Raw genomic sequence first — 20,954 nt, forward strand, 5'->3', positions numbered from 1 at the left:
CATGAAACCAAGGCTATTACGGTTACAGAAGTCATCAAAAGAGAGCGCCTGGGGAATAGGAGTAGAGCTAGGTACTGCAGGGCCTGGATTCACCTCTACATCACCAGAGGAACAGAGGAGGAGTAGGATAAGGGTACGGCTAAAAGCTATGAGAATTGGTCGTCTAGAACAGAGAGTAAAAGGACGTTTCTGGGGGCGATAAAATAGCTTCAAGGAATAATGTACAGACAAAGGTATGGTAGGATGTGAATACAGTGGAGGTAAACCTAGGTATTGAGTGATGATGAGAGAGATATTGTCTCTAGAAACATAATTGAAACCAGGTGATGTCATCGCATATGGTGGTGTGAACTGAAAGGTTGGATATGTATAGTGAGCAGGGCTAGAGGCTCTACAGTGAAATAAACCAATAAACACTAACCAGAACAGCAGTGGACAAGGCATATTTACATTAAGGAGAGGCATGCTTAATCGAGTGATCATAAGGCCAGTGAGTAGAGGTTGTTGGGAGTCAGGCGCTCCTTTGCACCCCATTATTTCTATCTCTACTTTGCACATTCTTCCACTGCAAACCAACCATTCCAGTGTTTTTACTTGCTATATTCTATTTACTTCGCCACCATGGCCTTTTTTATATTTTTATTTATTTATATATATATTTTGTTTGCCTTCACCTCCCTTATCTCACCTCACTTGCTCACATTGTATATAGACTTATTTTTCACTGTATTATTGACTGTATGTTTGTTTTACTCCATGTGTAACTATGTGTTGTTGTATGTGTCGAACTGCTTTGCTTTATCTTGGCCAGGTCGCAATTGTAAATGAGAACGTGTTCTCAATTTGCCTACCTGGTTAAATAAAGGTGAAATAAAAAAATAAAATAAAAAATCCATTGCACTTGTTATCTATAAATCAAATTAAGTATTCAGGTAGAACGCAAATAAACATTTAGAACTGTGTATCCATCTGAGTGGGTGCAGAAGAGTACACACCATGAAATTAAGTACAGTTACAGCAAAAATAAACAAAAGTGCTGTTTTTCAGAAAGATATCCTCTTTTATTCCAAGAAAAAAGGTATTTCCATCCCAAACAATAAAATAAACATATTAAATCAATCATTAAGAAGATAACTTTTTTTTGTTTTATATGACAATATTGGTTGTGTTCAATTAAACATGCAGCTTGAAGGGACAGTAAATTTAAAAAAGAGTCAACTTCATCTCCAACACCAGCCCATTATCAACATAAACTACTGTCAAAAGTCTCATTCAAAGGTTTTTCTTTATTTTTAATATTGTCTACATTGTAGAATTTAGTAAAAATGACGAAAAACCCTTGAATGAGTAGGTGTTCTAAAACTTTTGACCGGAAGTGTATATGAAAATAGCGCTTTTCTACGTTTAGTAGTCAAAAAGATAGAGGAAGACGCAGCTGAAGTTGGAAGTTTACACACACCTTAGCCAAATACATTTAAACTCAGTTCTTCACAATTCCTGATATTTAATCCTAGTAAAAATGCCCCGTTTTAGGTCAGTTAAGATCACCAGTTTATTTTAAGAATGTGAAATGTTAGAATAATAGTTTATTTCAGCTTTTATTTCATTCATCACGTTCCCAGTGGGTCAGAAGTTTACATACACTCAATTAGTATTTGGTAGCATTGCCTTTAAATTGTTTAACTTGGGTCAAACGTTTTGGGTAGCCTTCCACAAGCTTCCCACAATAAGTTGGGTGAATTATGTCCCATTCCTCCTAACAGAGCTGGTGTAACTGAGTCAGATTTGGAGGCCTCCTTGCTCGCACACTCTTTTTCAGTTCTGCCCACATATTTTCTATAGGATTGAGGTCAGGGCTTTGTGATGGCCACTCCAAAACCTTGACTTTGTTGTCCTTAAGCCATTTTGCCACAACTTTTGAATTGTGCTTGGGGTCATTGTCCATTTGGAAGACCCATTTGCAACCAAGCTTTAACTTCCTGACTGATGTCTTGAGATGTTGCTTCAATATATCCACATAATTGTGCACCAGTCCCTCCTGCAGCAAAGCACCGCCACAACATGATGCTGTCACCCCCATGCTTCACGGTTGGGATGGTGTTCTTCGGCTTGCAAGCCTCCCCCTTTTTCCTCCAAACATAACAATGGTCATTACGGCCAAACAGTTCTATTTTTGTTTCATCAGACCAGAGTACATTTCTCCAAAAAGTACGATCTTTGTGCAGTTGCAAACCGTAGTCTGGCTTTTTTATAGCGGTTTTGGAGCAGTGGCTTCTTCCTTGCTGAGCGGCCTTTCAGGTTATGTCGATACAGGACTCGTTTTACTGTGGATATAGATACTTTTGTACCGGTTTCCTTCAGCATCTTCACAAGGTCCTTTGCTGTTGTTCTGGGATTGAGTTGCACTTTTCGCACCAAAGTACGTTCATCTCTAGGAGACAGAACGTACCTCCTTCCTGAGCGGTATGACGGCTGCGTGGTCTCATGGTGTTTATACTTTCGTACTATTGTTTGTACAGATGAACGTGGTACCTTCAGGCATTTGGAAATTGCTCCCAAGGATGAACCAGACGTGTGGTCTGCCATTTTTTTTCCTGAGGTCTTGGCTGATATCTTTTGATTTTTCAATGATGTCAAGCAAAGAGGCACTGAGTTTGAAGGTAGGCCTTGAAATACATCCACTGGTACACCTCCAATTGACTCAAATTATGTCAAATAGCCCATCAGAAGCTTCTAAAGCCATGACATCATTTTCTGGAATTTTCCAAGCTGTTTAAAGGCACAGTCAACAAAATAACAATGTATGTGAACTTCTGGCCCACTGGAATTATGATCTGTAAACAATTGTTGGAAAAATTACTTGTGTCATGCACAAAGTGCATGTCCTAACCGACTTGCCAAAACTATAGTTTGTTAACAAGAAATTTGTAGAGTGGTTGAAAAACGAGTTTTAATGACTCCAACCGAAGTGTATGTAAACTTCTGACTTCAACTGTAAGTGTTTCCAATAACATCAACCAAATAGTAGGCAATGCCTACACATAATTGGTTAAAATCACATGATGTGCATCAATTATGTAATTGGAAACATGCCATTTTCACATATGTTAATGTTGGGGTGGTGCTGGAGATGAATATGAAGTTAAAAAAAATCGGAATTTCCCTTTAATAAGTCCAATGATGGTGTCAATGGTATTAGAAAGGAAGGGGTGAAGTCTTATTATGCTGGATCATTATTGGTAGGTGTGGACAGGTAGAGATGGAGGGATAGGGAGAACAGAAGACTGGATGGTTGCATGATGACGTTTGGATTTTTCTCTTGTTTTGTCCTCTTCCTTTCAGGGGAAGTTGCTTGTGTGTGCTTGATTCCCTTTATCAACTGCTGTCCGGAGAAGGTTCTCTATGCATAGAATTCTTCTTCATGCTGTCGAGGTACTCTTGTTGTGAAACAGCCAAGACTGAGGCCAGAATCTCATCATCCTCCCAGTCTGTTAAACCTACACCATAAAAAGAGAAAAAAATACATTCAAAGGCAACACCTACAATTGTAGTTATTTTAAATCATGAGGGGTACTGAAATTACTAGTTTGTAACATATCTTTAGTTGCTGGTTACATTCTGCACATTGGAGTGACAGTGGATAACAAAGGTTTTGTTTGGTTTTGGGATGATAAAGCGTGTTCTCAAATAAAAATGGGATGGCTATGCATCCAATCACAACCCAGCAATTTGAGAGGGAGGTAATTTCAGGTTAGGTGCATCTGCTCTCAGTTGTGCCACTGTACCACAACCTGGATTAAAGTTTCTACTATTATATGTTTATTATTTGCTTTCCGATACAGTGTAGCTAAGCAATCAAACACTTTATAATGATAAATTATCAAACAAAATATATGTCAGACCGAGGGTGAACCAAATACTTTGCAAAGCAAAAAATAACTAATTCATCTCTACTTGCTGTGTTGTTATTCAAATGTCTTCACTCTAGCAGCAGCTAAAGAGCCATGCTTTCACATCAGAGGTGTAATAATATCTGTCTATAACACTGTGATTGATATTACTTATGTTAAGGATTGCAGCTAGTTTTGACTACTATCCCCTCTGAAGTATTACATCTCAAACGTACAATACTGCCTATTCTATGCCTTAAAAAAAACATCTAAAACAGTAGTAATTGCCTAAAGGGGACAAATAAAGTTTGAATTTAATTGAATGCATTCATTTGAATACGTTTTTAAGTGAAGAGCTATGCAATGATTACTTTACCAAAGGAGGTGGGTGACATTTTTTGCATGATAGCACGGTACTCCAATGCAGGGTACAGAGACTTTAGTGTTGAAGAGGTGGGTCTATCAGGCCTAACACAAGCCTGGTTGCTGGGACCTAGAGTAGGGAGCAGAGAGAGGAAACCCATAATCAAAACATTTATGTTCAATTCATTTGATATGCCACCCTCTAAGTTGATTCAGGACACTTCTTAAGGTTTGTCACAGTGACTTACCAGGCGCACAAGGTGATGGGGGCTTGGACATGATGAGGGCCGCTCCAGCCGGGGAGGTGGGCTTTGTGCTTGTATCTGAGTGGGAGGGGTCAGTGTTCTCTGGTGAGGGAGCTGAGCTGCGCTGCCAGGGCGAGCGAGCGCTCCACTCTTCCAGACCACTGCATGTTGCTGCAGTGGCCGAGCTGCAGGTGGCACTAGCCTTACTTGGCTGGGAGGAGAGGGAGACAACAACCTCATTAAATGCCAGCTGGTGCAACATTTCAATACCCGATACTAGATTCATATGAACCAAATGTGCTAGTATTGTTTTTCTAAGAAGGATGTCACTGGAATGATCTTCAATCTACCATTTACTTGCACATTCTCTCTCACCTGCCGTGCCTGCTTTTCCTGGTCCTGGAGCCACTGCAGGTAGGACTCCCTGGCCACCTGCTCCTCGATGGCCTCATTGGTAGCCTCCCAGTCTGTGGCTCTCTTCTTGTCTTCCAGCATCTGCTGCTCGATCCACGACTCCTCTGAAGTTTTAATGGCGTTCTTCATAAGTGACTGGTCTGCATACTGCTGGGAGGGAGGGAGAGGCAGAGGACAGAGGTCAATAACTGGACATAAAACCAGACATAGCAATCAAAAAACAGTGAGATGGATATAGTTTAAGTGAGTGAATATAAGTGTGGAAATGTGTACCAACCAAATAACAATAGGTAACAACCAAGTAACAATAGATAGTAGCAATGTGTACAAAGTAGTAATGTGTACTGTACCAATATGGATCAACCAAGACAAAGTCTTCAAATCTTCCACACTTTAAGATTTGACCTGGTCCTCAAATTAAAATGGTATATTTTCCCATTTATGCTATTTTTCTTCCTCCGCCTGTTTCAATTATTTATATTTGACAGACCAGTTCCCTCCCTACTGCTACCACCTCCATTTTTGGAGTAGTGCTGTAATCAATTGATTGTAATCTCCAATTTACAATATAATTTAAAAACAAAAACCCCTTCTCAAACATATTTTCCATGAACACAGGTCTTTTATCAAGCAGCACATTTGAGTTCAACCATAATATTTGTGGTAATACTTGTTCAATCTTTTCAGGGGATGAAATTCAAACCATTGCTTCTCTGTAAAAGAGAGATACATGGAATAAAGATTCATTTTCAATTAATTGAAAATGAGAAATGGCAATCTGCACAAAGTCAAAAAGGCCGGTATTAAACAAGGGTTGAGCCTTTCTTAGTAATCTACTTCAGAACCATTTTGGGTTCAAGTAAAACTTTGGTATAAGTGAAGCTTTTAGAGAGGTTTAGTGCTTTTATACTGAATAATCTCAGCCCACCCAGTTTATATTCATTATATACTGTAGATAGTCACGCTTGATCTTTTCTAGTTTAGTATTCCATATAAAGCTAAATATTTTTTTCTCATATGATTTGAAAAACAAATCATCAAGAGTAGGCAGCTCCATAAGTGAGTAAACTGACATATGACTAAGAAGTTAACTTCTTATGGCTGCAGGGGCAGTATTGAGTAGCTTGGATGAAAGGTGCACAGAGGTGCCCAGAGTAAACGGCCTGCTCCTCAGTCATAGTTGCTAATATATGCATATTATTATTAGTATTGGATAGAAAACACTCGGAAGTTCCTAAAACTGTTTGAATTATGTCTGTGAGTATAACAGAACTCATATGGCAGGCAAAAACCTGAGAAAAAATCCAAACAAGAAGTGGAAATTCTGAGGCTGGTCGAGTTTCAACCAAGATCCCAGTGAAATCACAGCGAGATATGAATGAGTATTCGCTTCCTACGGCTTCCACTAGATGTCAACAGTCTGTAGAACTTTGTCTGATGACTCTACTGTGAAGGGGGGCCGAATGAGAGGAGAATTAGTCACCACTGCCATGAGGTGACCATTCTTTGACCATGCGCGTTCACATAAGAGGGAGCTCCGTTCCATCGCTCATCTGAAGTCAATGTAATTCTCTGGTTGGAACGTTATTCAAGATGTATGTTAACAATATTCTAAAGATTGATTCAATACATCGTTTGACATGTTTCTACTGACTGTTAGCTAATTGGACATAAATAACGGACATTATCGAACAAATCAAGCATTTATTGTGGACCTGGGATTCCTGGGAGTGCATTCTGATGAAGATCATCAAAGGGAATGAATATTTATCATGTAATTTCTGGTTTCTGTTGACTCCAACATGGCTGCTAATTTGACTATTGTTCTGAGCGCCGTCTCAGATTATTGCATGGTTTGCGTTTTTCGTAAAGTTTTTTTGAAATCTGACACAGCGGTTGCATTAAGGAGAGGTATATCTATAATTCCATGTGTATAACTTGTATTATCATCTACATTTATGATGAGTATTTCTGTTGAAACGATGTGGCTATGCAAAATCACTGGATGTTTTTGGAACTAGTGAATGTAACACGCCAATGTAAACTCAGATTTTTTTATATAAATATGAACTTTATCAAACAAAACATACATGTATTGTGTAACATGAAATCCTATGAGTGTCATCTGATGAAGATCATCAAAGTTTAGTGATTCATTTTATCTCTATTTGTGCTTTTTGTGACGCTTATCTTTGGCTGGAAAAATGGCTGTGCTTATTGTGGTTTGGTGTGACCTAACAATCGTTTGTAGTGCTTTCGCTGAAAAGCATATTTGAAAAATCAGACACTTTGGTGGGATTGACAACAAGTGTATCCTTAAAATGGTGTGAAATACTTGTATGTTTGAGGAATTTTAATTATGAGATTTCAGTTTTTTGAATTTGGCGCCCTGCACTTTCACTGGCTGTTGTCATATCGATCCCGTTACCGGGATTGCAGCCATAAGAATTTAAATTAAAAGGTACGATTTTTTGTGAATATTTTAAATGAAAGACCAAGAGGATAAACAGCAAAGACATTTTTTTTTTTTTTTTTACAGCCCGTTTTGCTGATATTTACCAAGGGTGCCAATATAAGTGGAGGGCACTGTAAATTGTTCTTAACTATGAAGTTGTTAATGTTCTTAGCTTTATTCTTTGAAAATAGACACGTAAAAAGATGCTGGGGATGAGAATGCACATCTTCAATATTTATACCCATTGTTTCTCTTCTCCCTTTTCCACATTCTAAAATGTATTTAAAAAAATGTTCCTCATCAATTTACACACAATAGCCCAAAATGACAAAGTGATAATAGGTTTGTAGAAAACGTTAAAAAAAGTATACAAAAAAAGAAATACCTTACATAAGTACTCAGACTGTTTGCTAAGACCGTTTGTAAATTCAATTGATTGGACATGATTTGGAAAGGCACACACTTGTCTATATAGGGTCCTACAGTTGACAGTGCATGTCAGCAAAAACCAAGCCATGAGGTTGAAGGAATTGTCCGTAGAGCTTTGATACAAGATTTTGTAGAGGCACAGATCTGGGGAAGGGTACCAAAAAATGTCTGCAGAATTCAAGTTCCGCAAGAACACGGTGGCCTCCATCATTCATAAATAGAAGAAGTTTGGAACCACCAAGACAAGACTCTTGCTAGAGCTGGCCGCCCTGCCAAACTGAGCAATCGGGGGAGAAAGGGTCTTGGTCAGGGAGATGACCAAGAATCCGATGGTCACTCTGACAGAGCTCTAGAGTTCCTCTGTGGAGATGGGAGAACATTCCAGAAGGACAACCATCTCTGCAGCACTCCACCAATCAGGTCTTTATGGTAAAGTGGCCAGACAGAAGCCACTCCTCAGTAAAAGGCACATGACATCCCACTTATAGTTTGCCAAAAGGCTCCTAAAGGACTCTCAGACCATGAGAAACAAGATTCTCGGGCCTGATGAAAACAAGATTGAACTCTTTGGCCTGAATGCCAAGCATCACGTCTGGAGGAAACCTGGCACCATCCCTACAGTGAAGCACGGTGGTGGCAGCGTCATGCCGTGGGGATGTTTTTCAGCGGCAAGGACTGGAAGATTAGTCAGGATCGAGGGAAAGATAAACGGAGCAAAGTACAGAGAGATCCTTGATGAAAACCTTCTCCAGAGTGCTCAGGACCACAGACTGGAGTGAAGGTTAACCTTCCAACAGGACAACGACCTTAAGCACACAGCCAAGACAACGCAGGAGTGGCTTCGGGACAGGTGGCCCAGCCAGAGTCCGAACTTGAACCTGATTGAACATCTCTGGAGAAATCTGAAAATAGCTGTGCAGCGACGCTCCCCATCCAACCTGACAGAGCTTGAGAGGATTTGCAGAAAAGAATGGGAGAAACTCCCTAAATACAGGTGTGCCAAGCTTGTAGCGTCATACCCAAGAAGACTTAAGGCTGTTATCACTACCAAAGGTGCTTCAACAAAGTACTGAGTAAAGGGTCTGAATACTTAGGTAAATGTGATATTTCAGTCTATTTTTAATACATTTGTAAACATTTCTAAAAACCTGTTTTTGCTTTTTAGAATAAGGCTGTAACCTAACAAAATGTGGAAAAAGTCAAGGGGTCTGAATTCTTTCCGAAGGCACTGAATATCATTCCTGTAAGACGAAAAAGGCATGGCATGTTGCACAAGCCCTTTGCTTTTAAAATGGCTGTGTCCCTATGGGAATTTGCACATGTTTAGAGCACCAATTAGGTAAAAGATTAAACCAATTATTATTTTCAACAACAAAAAGGCATTTTGGAACAGTAATTGGCGTCATATTTTATTTCAAACCTAGTCTTTCAAATTCCTTGTCCCCCAATATGGGGGAACACCCCCCCCGAAGATGAAAACAAACAAAAAAACTGTACATTTCAGGGAGTTTCTCGGGCTCTGTAGTAGTCACGTTGTTTCACCGTTCTTACCTTTATAACAGTACTAAGCATGTGATTGTAGGACTTGTAGATTTGAAACCAAAATGTACTTTACAATTTTATGCATTATTTAGAAAATGCATAGGTGTCAGAGTTTGAGAGATTATTAAGCTATGATAACACAACAACTGTCACCTTTATAACACTTTCCCACTCCAACTGACAGCCTGGCTGGCTGACTGTGTCTGGACGGACCCATGGACGTCATCCATTTCATCAAAGCCTGTATAACTTCATGCAGCTAATCAATTCAGTAAGATTTTATGTCATCTTCATGACAGAAGACAATGGAAGTGATGACAACACTAACAACAATGCCAGCTAACTGCTAATGTTATCAACGAATCAAATAATAATTTAACTAAACTTAAACGGCCTGTCACTGAAATGACACTGCAATGTAAGATGCGTCTGTGCCTCAGAGGCAATGCAGGCTGGAAAGCATAACATGTCAATGCACTGAAAGCCAACAACAATTTAGGCAACAGTGCTTAGAGAGACAAAGGGGTCAACTGAGTCACACAGGAAGTGAGCCACACCGTCATTAACAGGGTCATTATCACCACCATCATGGGAAGAGAATAAAGGTAACCTAATGACTCTCTCCAGAAGGCACATAACACTTACGCTACCATTTGTCCTCAATCACTTGTAACCACAAAAAAATATGTATTTTCTAATAATATAAAAACTACAAGGATATATTACTCACTTAAGTGTTAGGTCCTACAGACAAAATGTAGGTACCCACCCCTGGTTTGAAMGCAGGAAGTCCAAGGCCTACTCCAATTGTGGCTTTGTTGGGGTTCACCACAGAGTTGTAGTGAATGTTACGATGGTAGCTGACTCTGATTGGTTCGTCATTATTTTGATGAATGCCATGGAATGTGTTGATTGGTTCTGGAAGAGGGGGGGGGGAATAGTTAACAGAACTACTTGATAAATGTAGTGCACTACTATGTCTACACATTCAGAAATCAAAGGTCAAGAATTAAAAACTGTGTACAGTACCAGGCAGCTCTGCTGATCATGCAGCTGGCATGGCCCACTACTGAAAAACACACCTGTGCCCTCTTGGTAAACTTCCACTGGCCGATTGTACATCTCTGCCATAGCCTGCATCTCGATGTGATTCCCATGGCAGTTGTTTTTCCTCTTCCTGTTGATGTATGTGGTGAAGTCTTCTGTCACGTAGTTCGAGAAGTAGTCTGCATTCTTCATCTGAAATTACAGTACACATTTCATTAAGAAAAAGCCCAACAGGTGAAATTTGACTGGTAACTATGGTAGAAAATTACAAGATTATGTTTAAATAATGTTTATGCATCAAATAGCTTTGATGAGTACTCTCTCATCTGTGTCTGTGGGACTGAGTTGGGCCTGTGGCAATTGATTTATGATAGCTTGGTGATAAAACCTACAGCCTGCATTCCATATAATGAGTTGGTGTTTGTGTACTATGAGGTTTGAAAAATTAAAGGAGAGCTGCACACTCTAGGAGCTCAGATGCAATAATTGAATAACCTAATGTGTACTATGAGGTACCAGGGAGGAAATGTCTCTGGTGTGGATAGCTGACGAGAGGAACCTTGTCTTTGGGGCCAAAACCTGGTTTATATGCAATTAGAACAGTCTCCACAGTAAATGTTATCTGGCTGGGGGGTTACTTCTTTCTCACATACAAAACCTCACCTTTGACCCATTCCACACATCTGTTGTTTGTCACGTACTCAGAAGGATGTGCTTAGTCTATAAAAGGAAGTAAATCATCTCTGCTCGTTGTGTTCTCAACAATCACCTCCCGGGGTGGTTGTTGACGGCTCCATTACTGCAGTAATTAAATAATAAAGTTCAATTGTTTTGAAGAAATCTAAAAGTCTCTCTCCTTTGGTTAGAATTAATTCCACAACATAACCAAAGAAAGAAGACAACTTACCAAGTAGTCCATGCAGTGTTTACGAACAACTTCATGCATATCTTGGTCTCCATATACTTGATCAGCTGCAAACAAGAGGGAATCAGGTGTTACAACATGCATACCAGTTCAACAACATTCTCATCTATTCAGGCACATTTTCAAGTCTTTCTGATGAAGTCTATATTAAATGAATAAGTATGAAATAGCCTTTGATTGACAAAGTATGACAAAGCATATTTAATGCAATTGTATGTAGTTTAATCAATACAGATCTATAGGACCATTTTATTTAAAGCAGGTGCAATGCTACACGTTTGAATGCTTAGATGCTAGATTGAATGTAAACAGGGCTTTATCTTTGGTTGCATCCCCAGCTATATGTGTAGATCTGAGAAGAGTCACTGATATGATTAACAGATGTAAACATGTAGGGTAGCCCAGCCTGAGAAGTAACTCATGCAAGAAATTGCTATGTGTTGTCTTAGGAATTCAGCATTCTCTGTGTTGGTCTTGCCTACCCCCATTGTCACACAAGTCTGATATCTGATTGGAGGTTAACTTTACAGTAATACTATTATTAGTACAACTCAGGTTTTGAATCCAAACAATTTATATTCTTATAAAAGGGTCTAAGATTAATTGTTCTTTGTCTTATTTGTTCCTGACCTGCTGGGGTGAGATACTCTTTCTTTCCTTCTCTCTCCACCCCATGGACTTTTGGGGCCTGGCATTTCAGGCTATGATTTCTCTCTCTCCATGATTAGAATAATTCCTTGTACTGCTTGTTAATGTCTTGTTACTTAAGATTTATGCCTTGTATGTGAATATATATATATATTTTTTTTTACAAAGTAGTTAAATAAACTTGTATTTAGAATTCTATTCTCAGACATTTCTTCATTGCCTATTACTGTAACTCAACCATAGTCTCCTTGAATATTCCGATTTATCCTATGGAGTCAGATGAAGACAACTAATTTAATGCGCTAATTGCTTAGTCTTATTAGGTGTCACGTGAGGTATTTATAATATCATACATGAGAAATATTATGCCCACTACAAACAAAGCTAAAAGGGTTTCTCTCCACAGCCCCCAAAAAATATATGTTCAGAACTGATAATTGATCGCATGTGCAAGAATGAATGCAATTAATTGATTATTGAATGTTATGGACACAGCTTTGTAGAACCAAACATACACAGCCTTTGCTCAACAAACTCGAACTCGAGAACGAAATGCTTCGAGGCTGCAGTTTGAGTCAAGCAATGCATTCCACCAAGAGTTGTTCATAATGTAGTCGGTTGTGGCCACAACTAGACCTCGTTTCAAAACTATAATAAAGTATCCAAACCAAAAACCATGGATTACAGGCAAAATCATAGAATGGAGTTGAGATGGCTGCTGTTTTACGGGCTCCTAACCAATTGTGCTATTTTGTGTGTTTTTTCACGTTGTTTGTAACTTCTTCTGTACATAATGTTTCTGCCACTGTATCTTATGACCGACAATAGCTTCTGGATATCAGAACAGCGGTTACTCACCTCGAACTGGATGAAGATTTTTTCTTTAACAAGTCGGACGCAAAGGATTTACTCCAGATACCCGACCAGGCCCAAATCTACGTCATTTGCATGAAGAGAAGACGCCAATACAGGGGACGTAGGTCCGGGTGCCTTGTGAGAATTCATCGGAGAGTGGGTAACCCGCCTCTACCATCCATCCTATTGGCCAACTTTCAATCATTGGAGAATATACTGGATGAGCTCCGTTCAAGACTATCGTACCAACGGGACATTAAAAACTGTAATATCTTCCGTTTCACGGAGTCGTGGCTGAACGACGACATGGGTAATAAACAGTTGGCTGGTTTTTCCATGCATCGACCGAACAGCTGCCTCCGGTAAGACAAGGGGTGGCAGTCTCTGTCTATTTGTCAATAACGGTTCGTAGCTGTCTATTTACCACCACAAACCGATGCGGGCACTAAGACCACACTCAAAGAGCTGTATAAAGCCATAAGCATACAAGAACATTCTCATCCAGAGGCGGCGCTCCTAGTGGCCGGGGACTTTAATGCAGGGTAACTTAAATCTGTTTTACCTCATGTCTACCAGCATGTTACATGTGCAACAAGAAAAAAAAGAAAAAAAACTCTAGACCACCATTGCTCTACACACAGAGATGCGTACAAAGCTCTCCCTCACCCTCCATTTGGCAAATCTGACCATAATTCTATCCTCCTCATTCCTGCTTAAAAGCAAAAACTGAAGCAGGAAGTACCAGTTACTCGCTCCATACGGAGGTGGTCAGATGACGCAGATGCTATGCTACAGGACTGTTTCGCTAGTAGAGACTGGAATATGTTCCGGGACTCATCCGATGGCATTGAGGAGTATACCACATCAGTCACCAGCATCATCAATAAGTGCATTGATGACGTTGTCCCCACAACTAGAAGCCATGGAGTACACTGAGCTAAAGGTCAGAGCTGCCACATTCAAGGAGCGGGACTCTAACCCAGTTGCTTATAAGAAATCCAGCTATGTCCTCAGACGAACCATCTAACAGGCAAAGCGTAAATACAGGACATGACATGGCTTGCAAACTATTACGGACTACAAAGGGAAGCTCAGCCGCGAGCTGCCCAGTGACACAACCAGACTAGCTAAAGTACTTCTATGCACGCTTCGAGGCAAGCAACACTGAAGCATGCATGAGAGCACTAGCTGTTCCGGACGACTATGTGATCACGCTCGCCGTAGCCAATGTGAGTAAGACCTTTAACTTCTTATGGCTGCAATCCCGTTATCGGGATGATATGACAACAGCCAGTGAAAGTGCAGGGCGCCAAATTCAAAACAACAGAAATCTCATAATTAAAATTCCTCAGACATACATGTGTTTTATACAATTTGAAAGGTAATCTTGTTGTTAATCCCACCAAAGTGTGCGATTTCAAATATGCTTTTCAGCGAAAGCACCACAAACGATTATGTTAGCTCACACCAAACCACAATAAGCACAGCCATTTTTCCAGCCAAAGATAGGAGTCACAAAAAGCACAATAAGAGATAAAAATTAATCACTAACCTTTGATGATCTTCATCAGATGACACTCATGGGACTTCATGTTACACAATACATGTATGTTTTGTTTGATAAAGTTCATATTTATATAAAAAAATCTGAGTTTACATTGGCGTGTTACGTTCACTAGTTCCAAAAACATCCAGTGATTTTGCATAGCCACATCTATTCAACAGAAATACTCATCATAATTGTAGATGATAATACAAGTTATACACATGGAATTATAGATATACCTCTCCTTAAAACATCTTGTGAATAGGGGGCGCTGTTTTCACTTTGGGAAAAAATCGTGCCCAATTTAAACGGCCTCGTACTCTATTCTAGATCGTACAATATGCATATTATTATTACTATTGGATAGAAAACTCTCAAGTGTCTAAAACTGTTTGAATTATATCTGTGAGTAAAACAGAACTCATTTGGCAGCAAACTTCCAGACAGGAAGTGAAAAATCTGAAAACGATGCTCTGTTCCAGGGCCTGCCTATTCAATTGCTTAATATTTATGTATTTGCATTAAATCTAACACTAATCTAACACTAGTTGCATTAAGAACTAGTGTATCTTTCATTTGCTGTCCAACATGTATTTTTTAGTAAAGTTCTTTGGTCAGATTAGGTGAGTGTCCAAAATATCTCCGGACAATTTGGTGAATCGATGCTACATATTCACAATGTATAACCACGGTTTGCAGCTCAAAATATGCACATTTTCGAACAAAACATAAGTGTATTGTATAACCTGATGTTATAGGACTGTCATCTGATGAAGTTGGTCAAGGTTAGTGATTAATTTTATATCTTTTGCTGGTTTTTGCGAATGCTATCTTTGCGGTGAATGAATGCGGTTGTGTGTTTGGCTATTGTGGTAAGCTAATATAATGCTATATTGTGTTTTCGTTGTAAAACACTTTTTTTTTTAAATCGGAAATATTGGCTGGATTCACAAGATGTTTATCTTTCATTTGCTGTACACCATGTATTTTTCATAAATGTTTTATGATGAGTATTTAGGTATTTCACGTTGCTCTCTGTAATTATTCTGGCTGCTTTGGTGATATTTTTGATGGTAGCTGCAATGTAAAACTATGATTTATACCTCAAATATGCACATTTTCGAACAAAACATAAATTTATTGTATAACATGTTATAAGACTGTCATCTGATGAAGTTGTTTCTTGGTTAGTGACTAATTATATCTCTATTTGGTCGGTTTTGTGATAGCTACCAATGCGGTAGAAACATGGTGAAAATATGCGGTTGAGTCTTTGGCTATTGTGGTTAGCTAATAGAAATACATATTGTGTTTTAGCTGTAAAACATTTTAAAAATCGGAAATGATGGCTGGATTCACAAGATGTTTATCTTTCATTTGCTGTATTGGACTTGTGATTTCATGAAAATTATATTATATGATATCCCTGTCGCGTTAGGCTAGGCTATGCTAGTCAGCTTTTTTGATGAGGAGGATCCCGGATCCGGGAGAGAGAAGCGGTAGAGGTTAATGCAACCGCTGTGTCAGATTTCAAAAAAACTTTACGGAAAAAGCAAACCATGCAATAATCTGAGACGGCGCTCAGAACTATAGTCAAATTAGCCGCCACGTTGGAGTCAACAGAAAGCAGAAATTACATGATAAATATTCCCTTACCTTTGATGATCTTCATCAGAATGCACTCCCAGGAATCCCAGGTCCACAATAAATGCTTGATTTGTTCGATAATGTCCGTTATTTATGTCCAATTAGCTACGTTGGTTAGCGCGTTTGGTAAACAATTCCAAAGTCACGAAGCGCGTTCACTAAAACCTGACGAAATGTCCAAAAGTTCCGTAACAGTCAGTAGAAACATGTCAAATGATGTATTGAATCAATCTTTAGTATGTTGTTAACATAAATCTTGAATAACGTTCCAACCGGAGAATTACATTGACTTCAGATGAGCGATGGAACGGCGCTTCCTCTTATGTGAACGCGCATGGTCAAAGAATGGTCACCTCATGGCAGTGGTGACTAATTCTCCTCTCATTCGGCCCCCCTTCACAGTAGAGTCATCAGACAAAGTTCTACAGACTGTTGACATCTAGTGGAAGCCGTAGGAAGTGAATACTCATTCATATCTCGCTGTAATTTCAATGGGATCTTGGTTGAAAATCCACCAGCCTCAGAATTTCCACTTCCTGTTTGGATTTTTTCTCAGGTTTTTGCCTGCCATWTGAGTTCTGTTATACTCACAGACATAATTCAAACAGTTTTAGAAACTTCAGAGTGTTTTCTATCCAATACTAATTATAATATGCATATATTAGCAACTATGACTGAGGAGCATGCCGTTTACTCTGGGCACCTCTCATCCAAGCTACTCAATACTGTCCCTGCAGCCATAAGAAGTTAAACAGGTCAACATTCACAAGGCCGCAGGGCCAGACGGATTACCAGGACGTGTACTCCGAGCATGCGGTGAACAACTGGCAAGTCTCTTCACTGACATTTTCAACCTCTCCCTGGCCGAGTCTGTAATACATATGTTTGGAGCAGACCCCCATAGTCCCTGTGCCCAAGAACAACAAGGTAACCTGCCTAAATGACTACTGATCCGTAGCACACACAACTGTAGCCATGAAGTGCTTTGAAAGGCTCACATCAACACAATCATCCCAGAATCCCTAGACCCACTCCAATTTGCATACCGCCCCATCAGATGACGCACTCTCTATTGCACTCAACACGGCCCTTTCTTATCTGGACAAAAGGATCACCTACGTGAGAATGCTGTTCATTGACTAGAGCTCAGCATTCAACACCACAGTGCCCTCAAAGCTCATCACTAAGCTAAGGACCCTGGGACTAAACACCTCCATCTGCAACTGGATCCTGGACTTCCTGAAGGGCCGACCCCAGGTGGTAAGGGAAGGCAACAACACATGTGCCATACTGAACTTAAACAAGGGGACCCCCAGCGGTGCGTGCTTAGTCCCCTCCTGTACTCTCTGTTCACCCATGACTGTGTGGGCAAGCACGACTCCAACAACATCATTCAATTTGCAGACGACACAACGGTGGTAGGCCTGATCACCGTCAACGATGAGAAAGCCTATAGGGAGGAGGTCAGAGACCTGCAAGTGTGGTGCCATGACAAAAACATCTCCCTTAACATGATCAAGACAAAGGAGATGATGGTAAACTACAGAAAACGGAGGGCCGAATACGCCCCCATTCTCATCGACAAGGCTGTAGTGGAGCAGGTTGAGAGCATCAAGTTCCTTGGTGTCCACATCAACAAACTATCATGGTCTAAACACACCAAGACAGTTGTGAAGAGGGCACGACAATGCCTATTCCCCCTCAGGAGACTGAAAAGATTGAGCATGGTTTCTCAGATCCTCAAAAAGTTCTACAGCTGCACCATCGAGAGCATCCTGACTGGTTGCATCACCTCCTGGTACGGTAACTGCTCGGCCTCCAACCGCAAGGTGCTACAGAGGGTAGTACATGGGGCCAAGCTTCGTGCCATACAGGACCTCTATACCAGGCGGTGTCAGATGAAGGCCCTAAAAATTGCCAAAGACCCCAGCCACCCTAGTCATAGACTGTTCTCTCTGCTACCGCACGGCAAGCAGTTCCGGAGCGCCAAGTCTAGGTCCAAAAGGCATATTAACAGCTTCTACCCGCAAGCCATAAGACTGTTGAACAGCTAATCAAATGGCTACCCTGACTATTTGCATTCACCCCGCCTTTTTTACACTGCTGCTACTCGCTGTTTATTATCTATGAATTATCCCCTACCTACTTGTATATATTACCTAAATTACCTCGACTAACCTGTACCCCCGCACATTGACTTGGTACCGAATGTATATAGCCTTATTGTTATTTTATCGTTGCACTTTTATTTTTTACTTTTAGTTTATTTAGTCAATATTTTTCTTACCTCTATTTTTCTTAACTCCATTGAGGTCTACACCGGTTGTATTCGGCGCATGTGAAAAATGATTTGATTTGAAATCCATGCTGGGCTAAAAGCTAGAGCTACCGCTTATAAGGAAAGGGACATGGACAAGAAAGCCTGCTACAACCTCTGAGGAGACATCAAACATGCTAAAGGCCAATATAGGAGGAAGGTTGAATCCTACTACACCGGGTCCAACGCTCGTCGCATGAGGCAGACGATAACAGATTACAAAGGGAAACCCAGCCGGGAGTTGCCCAGCGATGCACAACTCACATGAGCTAAATGCCTTTTGATCCCCATTGTCCTTGTTCCCAAGAGCTCCTGATGGGCCGCCCCCAGGTGGTGAGGGTAGGCAACAACACCTCCGCATGATGATCCTCTACACGGGGGCCCCCCCCGAAAACATACCAATGGCGATGACAGCCTACAGGGAGGTCAGAGAATAACAAAGTGGTGCCAGGACAACAACCTATCCCTCAACTTCAGTAAGACCAAGGAGCTTATCGTGGACAATATGATAAACAGGGGAGAGCATGCCCCCATCCAAATCGACAATGCTGTTGTAGAGCAGGTCAAGAGCTTCAAGTTCCTTGTCATCCACATCACTAAGATCTTAACATGGTCCACACACACTCATACAGTCGTGAAGAGGGCATGGCAGTTCCACTTCCCCCTCAGGAGGCTGAAAAGATTTTACATGGGCCTTCATATCCTCAAAAATGTTGGCTGGGGGAGAGAAATGTGAGTGAGACAGATTAAGTGAATGAATAATGTTTGTGGTGGAAATCAGCTTTGAAATCTGCATATTTTTCATTATTGTTTGGATATTATCACAAAGTACTAGGGTAGTGAACTTATGTTAGTTTCAGCTGTAAAATAGCAAGGAAAGTTAATCTACAAAACTGGAAGCTACCTGTATCTTCTTCCATTGTAAAGTGTTCTAGCCTGTATGGACATTGTTTTGCGAACAGTAATTAACAGCTTCAACATTTCTACGTGACGCGTCACATTATGGAAGTGTGTTAACTTCTGTGCAGCATGAGTGGGGAGCTAAACAAGATGCAGCCCAGACTCCCAGTGCAGGCTAGCAATGAATATGAGGTGCAGGCACGGTGCGCTCTGTGGGACACATCGTTTCCACTGATAGACAGACCTGAGACACACATTTGACAGACGACCGAAAGTAACACAAATTCTAGTACTGAAATGTTTTTCATGTTCTAGTATCGAAAAAGATTTGAAGTATTGGTATACTGTGCAATACTAATGATGAGTGTAAACGTGTGTGTATATGTGAATGTGTCCGGGTAATAGGGATCGGAGGTATCCAGATTTTCATTTCGTCATACCGTCCTTTTCTTATCCCGGTATTTACAGAATTACAAGGTTGCAAAATCAAGGTTGCAAGATCGAATCCCCGAGCTGACAAGGTAAAAATCTGTCGTTCTGCCCCTGAACAAGGCAGTTAACCCACTGTTCCTAGGCTGTCATTGAAAATAAGAATTTGTTCTTAACTGACTTGCCTAGTTAACTAAAAGGTAAAATAATTTAAAAAATTACCGGCTTAGTACACAAGGGGCGCCCAAAAATGCAACAAAGCCCATTGGGTGTCTATTACCAGAATGCTAACAAAATTAGCACAAGTAATAGCGAAATTTCATGGAGGCTGCTAGCTAAATATGCTAACGAACGCAAACGCAAATAAACGAATTGCTAAAACTGCCGATCCAGCTCATGAAGTTATACATATATAGGTAGGAGCTACTGAATATAATTTTTGGTGAGTTTGGACATTTGCAAGCCAATGTGAACGAGATACATTATACAAATGAACAAAGTTTTGACGCATGCTTGTCTGAAGGAAGAACAGTACTGGCTCTGGAGCAGCATGTGTACACGCTATGTCTGTGTGGAGTCTGGAGTCACTAGGGCAACGGCCTGCTTGGCTCGGAAAAGATGAGGGTGGAGCAGACAGGCCGAGAATGTTTTGTAAAACACAGATCTAAAATGCATCTTATTGTAATTTCTGCTCGGCATCAGACTACTTTTGTGCATCAGTTGCACTTCTCCACTCCGATGAGAATTCACAAATGGGCATTCTATTAGGAAACAGAGCTCTGACTGATGTGTAGCTACTTTTCTCTGGTACTTTTCTAGGTGTAGCCAGACTACTTTTACCGGTAAAATGCTAGATTAACTTTAAGCAAAACATTTCCATGATAAACATTAGAAATATGATGGCCATGCATAATTTTTATAAAAAATACCTTGCTTTTTCATTGTAAGCTCATTTACTTGTGTGGCTGCTAGATAAATAGCGTTGCACTTCTGTTGTCATGTGATGAAAATGAAGCCATTTTCTACCGAATGTGTTGCACTAATGTATTTTCTGTGAAGGAAAACTATAATTGCACATCCCTGATCACTATCTTGAAGCAAAATAACTAAGGCTGTCAAATGATAAAAATAATGAATTGCGATGAATCACATAAAATTCTGTAGTTAATTGCCGTTAATCGCTAATTTTGTATTTCATCAAATTTGGTGCTAAAGAAAGAAAAAAAGCAGTTTATTGTGTTATAGGTATGTAAGAACCGAAGCACAATAAATATTCTGTATCAGAATGTTTTTAATAGCATA

The 20,954-nt window shown here is 40.2% G+C and overlaps 1 protein-coding gene across 2 annotated transcripts in view; it reads right to left on the reverse strand.

Annotated features, from left to right (window-relative positions):
- Window positions 1-1,092: 1,092 nt before the first annotated feature.
- LOC111966062 (OTU domain-containing protein 5-A) overlaps window positions 1,093-20,954 on the reverse strand; it is a 58,053-nt gene continuing 38,191 nt past the window's right edge. Inside the window, exons 3-9 of one of the 2 annotated variants that reach the window (XM_023990493.2) lie at window positions 11,293-11,357; window positions 10,421-10,577; window positions 10,108-10,256; window positions 4,874-5,059; window positions 4,502-4,709; window positions 4,267-4,383; window positions 1,093-3,497 (exon numbers count right to left, since the gene is read on the reverse strand). In XM_023990493.2, the coding sequence (XP_023846261.1) occupies window positions 3,376-3,497; window positions 4,267-4,383; window positions 4,502-4,709; window positions 4,874-5,059; window positions 10,108-10,256; window positions 10,421-10,577; window positions 11,293-11,357 (1,004 nt within the window). In that variant the 3' untranslated portion in view covers window positions 1,093-3,375. Of the gene's footprint in view, window positions 3,498-4,266; window positions 4,384-4,501; window positions 4,710-4,873; window positions 5,063-10,107; window positions 10,257-10,420; window positions 10,578-11,292; window positions 11,358-20,954 lie in introns of both variants that reach the window. The other variant, XM_023990492.2, reaches the window with a different exon arrangement.

This window comes from Salvelinus sp. IW2-2015, linkage group LG7 (assembly GCF_002910315.2).
Source record: "Salvelinus sp. IW2-2015 linkage group LG7, ASM291031v2, whole genome shotgun sequence".
Taxonomy (NCBI): Eukaryota; Metazoa; Chordata; class Actinopteri; order Salmoniformes; family Salmonidae; genus Salvelinus; species Salvelinus sp. IW2-2015.